Below are 13813 nucleotides of genomic sequence, written 5' to 3'. Positions count from 1 at the left end.
TTCGGTCTATCTCTAATATCACCACTGCTTAAAGAGAAAGAGGCTGAAGTCATGAGTTCAGTGTGAAGCTCGGAGATTTGATCTCACAATCTGACCACAGCTTAAATTCATTCGCCTGGTGCTAGTGTCTTGGAAATATTACCCAACCGTTTTCTGTAACGACTCTCGTTCTGGTGAGTTTAGAGTCTGATGAACCTCAGCGGCATGGCCGTGTAGACCGAGAGAGAAAGTTAAAACCCATGCTGACGCGAGGAAAACGTAGGCGGAGGGGTTCAAACGATTCAACGCTCTTGCTGTGAGGCGACAGCGTGGATCATTGCACCGCTATGAAACACAAATAAAACCCACAAAGCCCATTTTCAGGCCGCGAGACCAGGTGATGTTCTGGAAAACGCTCGTAAAATTTGGGAACCGTGACCGTACCGTGAGCTGAACGGCGGGAGATCATAGTTGAGCTCGCTGGACGGAGGCGGAGCCAAATACACTACTGTTCAAAAGTTTGGGGTTACTTAGAAATGTCCTTATTTTTCAAAGAAAAGTGTTTTTTTCAATGAAGAAAACATGAAATGAATCATAAATACCCTCTCTACATTGTTAATGTGGTAAAAGACTATTCTAGGTGTAAACATCTGGTTCTTAATGAAATATCTACATCGTGTATAGAGGCCCATTTCCAGCAGCTATCAGAGTTCTGATGGTACATTGTGTTTGATCATCGCCTTAGAAGACTAATGGAGGATAGAAAACCCTTGAAGAACCTTTAAAACCCTAAAAGAAACACTTATAAACCCCTTAAAAACCATTGAAAACTCTTAAAAAAAACCTTGAAACCTGTAAAACCCATTGAAAACCCTAAAAAACAACTTTAAAACCCTGTAAAACCCATTGAAACCCCCCAATAAAACCTTTAAAATCCATTGAAACCCCTTGTGCAGTGATGTCACTCAGCTGGAAACAGCTCTGCTGGAGAGAGAAGCTATGAAACTGTTCTTCCTTTGAGCTGGTTGAGGATCTGGAGCTTCACATTTGTGGGTTCATTAAACTCTCAAAATGTCCAGAAAGAGAGAACTTTCATGTGAAACTCTCCAGTCTGTTCTGCTTCTTAGAAGTGAAGGATGTTCATGAGGGAACGTCAGGAGAACCTCAACACGTGTCTGGTTGACCCAAAGCTTTTGAACGGTAGTGTAATTCAGGCCAACTAAATGAATCTGTAGCCGGTGCGACGGGTTGATTTATGAATGGGCGTCAGGGAAGAAGCGGATGAGTAGGCTGCGGTTAAAGTTTCATAAAACACTCATTTTCCGATTAGGAGGAATCTTCAATCTGCATTTCCAATGTGTGTGAGACGGTGATGACCCACGTCCATCTGTGGAAACAAGAAAAGACACGAGACACAAGTCCGACAGTGTCTCAGGGACGAGAAGGTTCATTTTTAAGTTATTAATTATTCTTGAAACTGTAGCCCACATTACTGGTTGGAGGTTTCTGATAGGTTCCTATAAACACCGGTTTACAGCATGAGACACATGCAGAGCAAGAGCAATACAAAAAACGACTATAATGAACTTTTCATTGAATTGTTTTTCTCATGCACATGAAAATGTAATTTGTTAAATAAACCATTTAAATCTTAAGAACTTATGATTAGTATTTTGTTCAGCAGCTTCTTAAACATGGCCAGCATGGCTACCAGGATTCATTTTTTGCAGATAACAATAATTTTTGCCTGGTTTAGTGAGAAAAAAACTAGAATTGTACCATTTGTTCATATTTTTGGCTCGTTTTTAATCTAATACACTTACTCTTGAGTTTAAGTACCTAAAATAAACGTGAAAAGAGTACTTATAACTTTACTCATATGTACTCTTGGCTTTACAACACTGTAAAATCCGATTAGTTAACCTTACTTAAAAAAAGCTCGCAAACCGATTGCCTTGAAAAACTCAAGTAAAGGAACTCGTTACAGGCAAGTAAAGCTGATTGTGTTGTATGTTGTACTCACATGTTTATTCAGTGTAGTATACTTACACTTGAGTTTAAGTAACTAACAATAATGAGTAAGGAGTACTTAAAACTTTACTCAACATGTACTTTTGACTACTACAGCCTACTTAAAATTACTATTTCAAACAACTAAATTAGTTCAAGTGAAACATACTTTGTGTGTATTCCCAACAACACATTTATTTAAGTTGGGCTAACTAATGTGACATTTCCTGCAAGAAATTGCATGATCCCAATGGATTTATCACGTTATTTAAATGCAACATAGAACCATAAAACTGACACAATCAGGGGTTTAAACTAGATAAGTAGCGGCAGATGCAAAATATGTTGCATTGTTGTTATAACAGTGTTATAACGTATGTTATTATGCACCTGCTGCGGCCGGTAGCTCCCATGATTTTAGCAACACTTTGGTCTTTATTTGTTCTGTTTGTGTCGTGTTTATCAGTCCCGGCATGCGACAGAATGCATACATCAACATCTGAAAAGGAAGCGAGCCGTCCGACCTGCCACACCTGCCACACCTGCCACACCTGCCACACCTGCCGGACCAAATGCCACTGAAACTGCTGCAGGAGGGGAGAGCCCAAGATGGAAGGAAAGATAGGACTCAGCTAGGACACTGAGTTATCTGAGTTACCCAGCATGCTCCTGGCTGTCCGACCACAGAAACATAGGATGGATGAAACAAGACTTTAGGCGGAGCAAGCGATGGCCGTGCACAATGTTTTCCTCTTGTTGAGTCTTTAACGTGAAGATATCGGCCACATTATCCGCCCACAGAATAGTTTCATTGCTGCAGTTTATATTCCTTACGATGCTAATTCAACAAACGCACTGCATGAACGCACCACTGTCACTCTTCTGTTTGTCATGTGTGTTTATTGTGTTACAAACGGTCAACATCTGCACCTCTATGCATCCCTGTGTCGCATGCAGACAATAAATAATCCTTGAATCCTGAATAAAATGGACTTATGGAACATATAAATATATTTGCCCACCCATAAAATAAGATAATCCTTTATTAGTCCATCAGTGGGGAAATTAAAGGATTACAGCAGCATAGCTCACAAGTAAATATAGATTTAAAAAATCAAGTAATATAAATAAACCGGAGAAGGGTAATAAAACAAAATGCAAAATTAAACAGTCAGAAGACTAAATATTAAAATTAAATATACAGATGAAATAAAAATGTGTATAAAAGTACGTGAGTGTACTTAAACGTACTGGATATTGCGCATATTAGGTATTAATATATATATATATATATACACACACACACACACACACACACACACACACACACACACACACACACACATAGTGCCACCATGATAACACACAGCAGTAGCGCAGTGACCCTCATTAGACTACAGGTCACGTGTTTCCAGATAAAGAAACACTTGTGACCGTCGTGTCTTCTAATTTTAAACAAACTTTTTTTTGTGTGTGACACAAAAAGCTTTTCAATAAAGTTGAGATTGAAAAAAAACCGTTGCGCGGCGTCGCCGCCTCCCGCTCCACCACTCAGGGCGCTTCACTCTACGTCATCACGTCGGCGACGTCGTTGACTGTCACAGTTCGGCAACATGGCGGCGCACAGGCTCTCTCCATCACTGAACAGACTGCTGATAGCCGGAAAGGTGAGCTGCTCAGAAGGGACCGCGCACCGCGCGAGCTCGTTGACACACACCGACAGCCAGGTGTCGACAATCGAGCGCGCGACTGTCGAGCGCGCGACTGTCAAGCACGCGGGAGCGCGGACGTAACAACGATAACATTTAACTTCTCCAGATGAGGGCAAACAGAAGTAGAGCCACGTCGCTGAAGTTGTTGGAGTCCGTTTCCTGAAGCTAAACTCAAAGTTAAATAAAAGTACTAGTCGTTGGTTTAGTCCGAAAAGGGGGCGTGACTTTAAACCAGGTGTGACTTTGACGGTGTCTCGCGCTCCAGACGAGTGTGTGTGTGTGTGTGTGTGTGTGTGTGTGTGTGTGTGTGTGTGTGTGTGTGTGTGTGTGTGTGTGTGTGTGTGTGTGTGTGTGTGTGTGTACACATGGTGTCATGGAAGTAAACAGTGACGCGTCTCTTTTGTCCTCCGCGTCAGTTGCGTCCAGACTGCGGCTGCAAAGCGTCTCTCGGCCGGGTCCTCTTGAGGTCACGGCCCGCGAGGGGCCCCGCCCCACCGGGCGCTTGTCTTATATATAAAACAAGTTAGCACCAAAAGTAACGCAAACTGGTTGGGGTTGTTGATTGGAGAGCCTGTGGGGGCATGTTTGTGTTGTTTTTTCTGCAGTGTAAGTGAATGAAGGTTTAAAAACGACCTGTTCTGTATAAAAAAACGTCACTACAGCCTCAATGTGAGTTTCTTCCTGAGGGCTTGTGCATCACAAGCCTCCCTCACTGTTACTTTCACTCGTTTTATCACTCCATTGAGCTCTATTGCATAACTGTCAGCCTCAGAAGAAGGATTACCTGCAGTCTCCCCTGCGGCCCCTCATGGACAATCTGGAGTCTCAGACATATGAAGTGTTTGAGAAGGATCCTATCAAATATTCACAGTACCTGTTGCTCTCTGTGTCATTTCATAACTTTAAATATTGCACAGAAATGAGTTGAACTGTTAAAGTACTTGAAGGCCTTTGTGTGCCGAGTTAAGCTCGCAAATAACTTTTACCAGTGAAGCTTGAATAATGCATCGTAATGCAGCATTACATGTAAACACGCTGCATGTCTTCACTCCACTTGGAGCAGCTTGCAGAATATGTTTTTTGCATCATGTTATTGCACCTTTGACCAGCCTGAACCTGCTGGAAATACAAGTCGCACCATATTTTACTTTGACATAGACACAAATAATTTAAGGAATTGATCAAACGAGTTCCTCAATGAGTTAAATGAAATGCTATCGTACCCTTACACAGTGTATCTCTCTGTTTTCCCAGTATGCATCATTGCGGACCAGTTGCTGTGCAGCGCACGGTTATTCTCAATACTCCACCGCCTGCAGTCCCGATGAAAAGGTAACAACTTCTCCCTGTTTGACATCAAGCGGTGATGTATTCAACAAGCGGCTGGTGACGCTGAGGAGAGATGAGGGTAGACACTGTGAAAGGGTGTGCCTTGCTCAGGAGTGAGACGGTAAAGGAAGTGTCTGCCATGAGCGACGTCCCTCATTCAACAACCCTTCCTCTGATTCCCTCCACAGACGTTTGATAAGATCCTCATCGCCAACAGAGGAGAGATCGCCTGCAGGGTGAGACTCACATATGAAACCCTGTTTCTCCTCAGATTGTATTCTGATCTTCTGATGTAGATCAGTGGACAATAACCCTCGAGTAAAGTGTTCATGTTGCGTGTTTTTTCCCCCCTCAGGTGATGAAGACCTGTCAGAAGATGGGCATCCAGACCGTCGCTGTTCACAGTGACGTCGACGCAAGCGCTGTGAGTCGTGAAAACGTGTCTTCATCTCACGTTTAACTGCGAAGCAGGCATCAGACTTCAACTCCTCTGTGTGTGTGTGTGTGTGTGTGTGTGTGTGTGTGTGTGTGTGTGTGTGTCTAGGTTCATGTCAAGATGGCCGACGAAGCGGTGTGCGTCGGCCCCGCCCCCACCAGTAAGAGCTACTTAAACATGGACGCCATCATGGAGGCCGTCAGAGCGACCGGAGCGCAGGCTGTAAGCTTTTCACACCAGTCTCCTTGCTTCATGTGAGGGTGGAGGCGGCACGCGTACATGTTGTGTACTTGATGTGCATGTTGTGAACTTGATGTACATGTTGCGTGCTTGATACACATGCGATGACAGAGAGGTGTGTGTGTACACACGGGTATCTCTCTGCCACCTGGTGAGATGCTCTCCCTTTTTTAATGTCTACAAAGCGCCTATAATATATATATATATATATATATATATATATACACACACACACACACACACACACACACACACACACACACACACACACACACACTAACCCATGAAGCTGTAGCTCTGTGTTTAAAAGCCTTTGAAACAAATGAAATAAAGTCTTGTTTTCTCTCTACAAAGGTTCATCCTGGCTACGGATTTCTCTCTGAAAACAAAGAGTTTGCGAAGCGGCTGGTGAGTGTTACACAATGTTACACAGTGTTACATAGTGTTACACAGTGTTACACACACATACTTATTTTAACACACACTTTACGGTCAAACGAACGCTTCAGTGGGAAGTGATGGAAGCTTTTTTTCATATAGAAATGCATTTGCTGCTGATGGAAGTGAACATGAACGCTCCAATACTTTTATGACTTCTTAGTGCGCTCCAGCTCTGAGCCCCTGAAGGTCACCACGTCTGACCTTCAGGGTTGTTGTTTTGTTGCTAGGCGGCGGAGGGCGTGGCCTTCATCGGTCCAGACACACACGCCATCCAGGCCATGGGGGACAAGATCGAGAGCAAGCTGATCGCCAAGGCGGCCACGGTCAACACCATCCCAGGATACGACGGAGTCGTGAAGGTACACACACACACACAAGTACAAGTACACACACACAAGTACACACACACACACACCAACAAGTACATGCACACACACACACGTGAACAAGTACACACACAAGCACACGAGCATGCACACACACACTCACGCGCACACACGTGCACGCACACTCACCCATATGCACGCACGCACTCATGCATACACACACACACGTGCACATGCACGCACAGACACACACCCACACGCATGCACACACACACACGGCGCGCGCACACTCACACACTCACTCGTGCAGAAGAGGATTCATCCCTTCATGGACCTCTTGCATGAAACACTCACACCTCATGAAACGACTTCAGGAGGAACCAACACAAATGTTCCTGACGGATCCATTGTGTTATTATTGTGTTATGAATATTAAAGTTGAGTCAGTGATGGTTCATCATCAGTAACCATGAACTCTCTCTGTGTGTCAGACCGCTGAGGAAGCTGTGAAGATCTCACGGGACATCGGTAAGTCATCACTGTGTGTGTGTGTGTGTGTGTGTGTGTGTGTGTGACGATTTGTGAATGTGAAGATTTGTTCTTGAACTATTTTCTCCATCTTGTTTTTTTAGTAGCAGAGTGGACAGAAAACATTTGCTTTATTTTCCGTGGTGTTATTGCGTCTTCTGTGAACATAAAACAATATGAATGAGCCACAAATGAACATCCAGCTCAGCGTTCAGCTCCTGCAGAGTTCTGCTCCGCTCCTGTCTGAAGCTTTTCTACTTTACTACAAGTTAGACCTTTGAAGGGTCAAGGTCAAGGTCAAAAGCTTGTTTTTTATCTTCATTCAGACATCCACAAACTACCTGTAATGTCCTGGTGGAGCAGGTCGTCTCTCAGCTCCTCTTCCTCTTCCTCTTCCTCCTCCTCCACAGCGCTTGTCATTGTAACCTGAGCTTCCTCTGTGTGTGTCGCTGTAGGATATCCAGTGATGATCAAAGCGTCTGCAGGAGGAGGCGGCAAAGGAATGAGGATCGCTTGGAACGATGAGGAGACGAGGTTCAGTGTCCTCTGCTTCTGTCCGTCTGCACTCCTGAAGCTCTTTTATAACAGATGATGGGACGTCACCGCTGGACCAAGACGAGGAGTTAATCTACTTCTGTGTGTGTGTGTGTGTGTGTGTGTGTGTGTGTCTGTGTGTGTGTCTGTGTGTGTGTGTGTGTCCCGTTACAGAGAAGGCTTCCGGTTCTCGTCCCAGGAGGCGGCGTCCAGCTTTGGAGACGACCGGCTGCTCATCGAGAAGTTCATCGACAACCCCCGACACATTGAGATACAGGTACACACACACACACACGCACACACACACACACACACACGTCTGATCGTACAAAACCCCGCTGCCGTTTGCGTCGTAGGTTCTGGCCGACAAACACGGGAACGCTCTGTGGTTGAATGAGAGGGAGTGCTCCATCCAGAGGAGGAACCAGAAGGTGGTGGAAGAAGCTCCCAGGTGAGTGTTGGCTCTTTTGGGCTCCATCCCACTTTGCCCACCCCCCACCCCCCCGCCCTCCGAGTGAGTACGAGTGTCTTTGGTCGCGTCTCTCCCCTCCAGCACCTTCCTGGACCCGGCCACGCGCCGGGCGATGGGCGAGCAGGCGGTGCTGCTGGCCCGGGCCGTGCAGTACTCCTCGGCCGGCACCGTGGAGTTCCTGGTGGATTCCAACAAGAACTTCTTCTTCCTGGAGATGAACACGCGGCTGCAGGTGTGTGTGTGTGTGCGTGTGTGTGTGTGTGCGTGTGTGCGTGTGTGCGTGTGTGTGTGTGTGTGTGTGTGTGCGTGTGTGCGTGTGTGTGTGTGACGAGCAGCACCGCGACCTTAACGCTCAACAGCGCGTGCTTCTAGTCACCGTCTGGCCCGTGTTTACCTGTCCACCGCAGGTGGAGCATCCCATCACAGAGTGCATCACCGGCCTGGACCTGGTGGAGCAGATGATCAGGGTTGCCAAGGGTTACCAGCTGCAGCACAAACAGGAAGACATCCCGATCAACGGCTGGGCCATCGAGAGCCGCGTGTACGCCGAGGTCCGTGCAGCCCGTGACCACGGTGACAATTTCACAGCCATTCATGTGACGGGAGCAGAGGCCGCTGATTCAGCGGTTTTCAACTGATGGGTCACGGACCCGTTTTTAATGGGCCTTTGCTTGGTTAAAACAATTAAAATGTATTATTATTATTATTTTTAAGTCCTGTGATTTTATTTTGAAAGGACTTTTATGCATTTAAGTTTCATTTTTGGTGCAACGTTCTCACGTAGCCTCTTCACATGTCTCAAGAGTGAGAGGCTCAGACGCACAGACGGATGTATCCGGTCATTTTTCAAAATAAAACCGGCCTTTTTTTTTTTTTCCATTTTTTCTGTGCGGCCTGATACCAAGGGGACGTGGCGTCTCTCGCTCGCAGACGAAGACGTTTTTAGAGCGATTCAACATCACGGCACCAACATGTAAATCCTTTAAAGGAGTATAGTTTAGGTTCTGTTATGTTTCAAGAGTAAAGGCTCAGACGCACAGACGGATGTATCTGGTCATTTTTCAAAATAAAACAGGCCTTAGTTTTTTTTGTTTCCCTTTATTCCCATGTTACTATTATGCACCTGGGCCACAGAGTTAGTGTAGGTTTTGTTACTTATCTTATTGTTTTGTTAAGCACCTTCAACACCCCGACACACACACACACACACAATCACACACCCAGCATGCAACACTACTGTCTCCAGACTATCTCAGGTTGTATGAATGCATTATCTTATAAGCTACTCGAAGTGGTTCTTGTTTGCTTTATTATAAAATGATGATGAGTTAATGATGACCACTAATTCTGAAGTCCTGTTTTATTGATCTAAACGTTATAAATCTGCTGCTGGGAGTGAAACCTGACGCTTCACTGATTGTAAATCGTGTTTTTTTCTCCGTTAGGATCCTTACAAGTCTTTCGGTCTTCCCTCCATCGGACGTCTGTCTCGATACCAAGAGCCACTCAGCCTCAGCAACGTGAGTGTGTGAGACGCGGGTCAGAGACGTGTGTGTGTGTAACGGACCACAACCAGCTACACAACAAAGTAGAGCCGCAGCAGACAGAAGCTCTGCAGCCTCTCGCACGCTGCAGTTTATTTATTTATTTGTCAAATGATATTCTCCTCACTCTCCTCATCAGGTCCGTGTGGACAGTGGGATCCAGGAGGGAAGTGACATCAGCATCTACTACGACCCCATGATCTCTAAGGTCAGCGACGCATTGAATGTGAAACGATGCGTTTTGTTGTTTTAGTAAGAAAGAAGGTCACATGACTCCACAGACGGGTGACATCATTTCCTGTGTGATGGTTCTCTCTGCAGCTCGTTACCTACGGCGCCACGCGAGCCGAAGCTCTCTCCAGGATGGAGGACGCTCTGGACAGCTACGTCATCAGAGGTGCGCCACAGATTTTCACAATAAAAGTCCGCTCAAGGCGCTCATTGCCATTTAAAAAAAAAAAAATTGGACATCCACTTATTTGTTTAAGTTTTTCGGCCTTCTCTCCAGGCGTGACCCACAACATCTCCCTCCTGCGGGAGATCATCACGCACCCGCGCTTCATCTCCGGCGACATCAGCACCAACTTCCTGCCGGAGGTTTACCCCGACGGCTTCAAGGGCCACCGGCTGCAGCCGGACCGGCGCCGGGAGCTGCTGGCCGCCGCCGCCGCGCTCCACGTCGCGGCTCAGCTCCGCTCGCAGAGGGTTCTGGGTAACCTGAGGTGAGCGAGTCAACAGTACACAGGACGTGCTTGAGACATGACGGGAACGCACTGAGCACCAGGAGCCACGTGTGCGGTGTCGTTTACATGGATGCTACGACAGAAGAATAAGCTCTGGTGTGTGTGTGCGTCTGCGTCTGCGTGTGTGTGTGTGTGTTGCAGAGTGGCGTCCGCTCCTGTGCACTGTGACCACTGGGAGCTGTGTGTGGAGCTGGAGGACGGACGGCATCCTGTGCAGGTCACCAAGTCAGGAAGCGGTTTCACTGTGAGTGTTTGATGAACACGTGAGGAGAGTCCAGATGTTTTTACTGCCACACACACACACACACACACACAGTGTGCTGCAGGTAGCACACACACACACACACACACACACACACACACACACACACACACACACACACACACGTCAGAGATATAACAGCTACACAAACATTTGATACTCGTGTTGCACATTGTGTCTTTGTTCTCGGTGCATCGCTACATTAAACATGACTCTGTGTCTGCAGGTGGAGGTGGATGGAGAGAAGGTGGAGGTGGAGGGAGAGTGGAACCTGGCCTCCCCGCTGCTGCCACTCACCATCAACGACACACACAGGGTGCTGCAGGTAACACACACACACACACACACACACACACACACACACAGGGTGCTGCATGTAACACACACGCACGCACGCACGCACACACACGCACACAAGGTTCTGCAGGTAACGCACACACTCACACACACACACACACACACACACACAGTGTGCTGCAGGTAGCACACACACACACACACACACACACACACACACACGGTGACGTTGTGTGTTTCTTCTTCAGTGTTTGTCCAGAGAGGCTTCCGGCCGGCTCGTCCTGCAGTATTTGGGCACGGCGGTAAGCGAGCAGGTCTCCACCTGTAACGACATCATCATCTCTACTTCCATCAAGTCACATGATCAGTCTGCTCTTACTGTTTCTATTAGTTTATTCCACGTGTTTCATTGACTTTTAGGATTTTATAAATGTGCGTGAAGTGACTTTGAGTACCAAGAAAAGCAGAATATACATGAAATGCATCATTATTTATTATTATGGAAGTTGTTTTAATGAAACATTTCCAGTGTTTTATGATATTTACAGTACACAGGAGATGAATACATGTGTACTGCTTGCAGTATTTAGTAAGTTTTATTGATTCACAATGGAAGAAAACCTCATGAATGAATTAATTCACGTGTTTAAACGCTCCAAGAGGTCCATGGTTGTAATTATATGTAAGAACTGAGTTCCTAAATGTATGATTGATGCCGTCACCAACACTCGGGGACCTCGCTTGACTCGGCTGCGTCCTGTGTTTGTGACGCTGCGTCTGCTTCCTGCAGTTTAAGGTGCGCGTCCTGTCCGGACTCGCTGCACAGCTCAACTCCTTCATGCCCGAGAAGATCCCAGAAGACACCAGCAGCCTGCTGCGCTCGCCCATGCCCGGCGCCGTGGTGGCCGTGTCCGTGAAGCCCGGAGACACGGTAACGTCCACGCTCACCTCCACCTGCACACACGATGAACTCTTCATCGGTCAAGTGACCATATATGGTCACTTCCTCCCCTGGACCTTTGACGTCTTTCCAGACTCATAGTCAACAATCCAGCGTTAAGTATTAGGACGACACATAAGATAAGGGTTTTCTACAACACGTGGTGTTTGCTGTCGGATCTGAGAGCCAATCAGCTCTCTGACGTGGCGTTTCCCATCATGCACTGGGCCCACAAGTCGATGGAGAGCTGCTGCTGCTGCTGCTGGCTCGCTCTCGTGAGATTATCGCTGACCACGTGTGTGTGTGGCACCAGAGCGAATCGGGGCGAAGTCGTCGTCGGACACAATTCTACCCAGCATGCATTGCACGCGGCGATCCATTCTGCACAGAACTGTCTCATCTCTAAAGCCTCAACCGGCACCACGCACCCATGTGTTCAGATATGTTTCCAACATGAAAGGATGGACCCGACTGCTACTAAGCTAATGTGTGTGTGTCTGTCTCTGTGTGTGTGTGTGTGTGTGTGTGTGTGTGTGTGTAGGTTTCAGAGGGGCAGGAGATCTGCGTGATAGAAGCCATGAAGATGCAGAACAGTTTGACTGCTGCCAGGCAAGCGAAGGTAAACGATGCGAGACGCGTCCGTCACCCTGAGACGACGTTGTGGCCCTTTTTGAATTTCATTTTTCATTTTTTAAATGTGTGTCCTCCTGCCCTGCAGGTCAAGAGCGTCCACTGTAAGCCGGGGGAGACCGTGGGAGAGGGAGACCTGCTGGTGGAGCTGGAATAAAACACAAGCTTTTGGTTTGGTGTGTGACATCATCGGCATCTGGACGAGCCTCTGCGTCCGTGCAGGGAAACGCTCCAACAGACCGGACTCGAACACGCGGATCAGAGCTGAGCCGAGCTCCGCCAGCGTCTCCACATGTTGACGATCAGCTCTTGTAAATCTTTCCTCAACCTGATTGTTAGTTTTGGTACCTTTTTAGTTCATTATATATATCATATTATTTTCCTTGCAGGTTGTTTTGGTTCCTGGTTCCTGTGGGAACAGTTTGCTGCCACTTCAATACTCTGAATATGGAGCTTTTGTTTAAAGGCTGCTGGTGACTTTTATTTTATTTTTACAAAGTTCCATTCACCTCCGTTGTATTGAGTGGAGGCAGAAGCCTCTTGGAGCAGAACCATGTGCACAGTAAGGTCAGGAGAAATGTCTGTAAATGTAATTTAGTTAAACTGACTTTTGAGAAAATCACTCCACCCAACAAAGTGCTTCTTCTTCTTGAACGTCAGTCTGGCTCCTTCAGAGACAACGCTCCTCAAAGTGCGTCTCTGATGGCCGTCATGCTGGTGGGAGTAAATGACAGGACTCTGAGACTCGATTGAGCTCCAGTTCTCACAAATAAAGTGAAACCACTAAATAAATAAGTGAAGAAACTCAGAGGCTCTCATGTGGTGGTTTGGATCCTTCATCATTCTGTTGTCTGCCTGCTCAGGATGGGTTTAAATCCACCTGCTGGCTCAAAGATGGAGACAAAGTCTCTTCAGTTAGAGGTCCAGTGTTGGCCAATGGGGAACAAAGGTTACGATAACGTAACCCTAGTTCTGTGAGCACAGGCAGAGTCCTCTACTGGACTCTAAGAGACATAACATCCACCCAGACACATTGATCCTGACCTTCCACAGCCCGACTTCTTCTTTATGACCCCGAGGCCCCCAGTGGACATGTAGGGGCCCCACAGCAGACACTTAGTAAAATACTTTAACAAACAGTGGTTTTACAGGCATTGTATATCAACCACAAAAGCAAGAGGAGTCGGTGCTTTGACGTCGAGCTCTGAAGAGATGGATGGAATATTTTAGGAAATAAAGACTTAATTGGTTGACCTGCTTCTAATCTCATAATATATATATTTTTTTAATCTAGTTTGTCTCTCTTGTGATCTGAAATGCCTCACAAAGCAAGATGACAGGCGTCCATCCATCCAGGTGTCTTCAGATCAAACAAAGGGCGCTTGTTCTC

General features: G+C 46.6%; 1 protein-coding gene across 1 annotated transcript; it reads left to right on the top strand.

The window, feature by feature from the left end:
- The first annotated feature begins 3548 nt into the window (after positions 1-3548).
- On the top strand, positions 3549-13231 carry pcca (propionyl-CoA carboxylase subunit alpha). The gene is made up of 23 exons (XM_068568624.1): positions 3549-3656; positions 4956-5033; positions 5219-5266; positions 5386-5454; positions 5575-5688; positions 6061-6114; positions 6375-6506; positions 6965-7001; positions 7457-7535; positions 7710-7812; positions 7892-7986; positions 8089-8239; positions 8415-8558; positions 9453-9527; positions 9691-9759; positions 9873-9948; positions 10060-10273; positions 10436-10538; positions 10783-10881; positions 11102-11155; positions 11644-11784; positions 12335-12412; positions 12512-13231. Exons 1-23 carry the CDS (start codon positions 3603-3605, stop codon positions 12578-12580), a joined length of 2136 nt encoding a protein of 711 aa, XP_068424725.1. The 5' UTR covers positions 3549-3602; the 3' UTR covers positions 12581-13231.
- The last annotated feature ends 582 nt before the right edge of the window (positions 13232-13813 follow it).

This window comes from Clinocottus analis, unplaced genomic scaffold (assembly GCF_023055335.1).
Source record: "Clinocottus analis isolate CAN_PGR_092001 unplaced genomic scaffold, fCliAna1.0.p SCAF_8, whole genome shotgun sequence".
NCBI classification, from domain to species: domain Eukaryota; kingdom Metazoa; phylum Chordata; class Actinopteri; order Perciformes; family Cottidae; genus Clinocottus; species Clinocottus analis.
Note: the sequence above shows the minus strand (reverse complement) of the source record. Positions and strands in the feature narration are given on the sequence as shown.

Coding starts and splice junctions, on each gene's coding strand:
- pcca (XM_068568624.1), top strand. CDS start 3,603: ATGGCGGCGCACAGGCTCTCTCCATCACTGAACAGACTGCTGATAGCC. Junction 5,689..6,060: donor GAGCGACCGGAGCGCAGGCT/GTAAGCTTTTCA, acceptor CTCTCTACAAAG/GTTCATCCTGGCTACGGATT. Junction 11,156..11,643: donor TGCAGTATTTGGGCACGGCG/GTAAGCGAGCAG, acceptor TGCTTCCTGCAG/TTTAAGGTGCGCGTCCTGTC.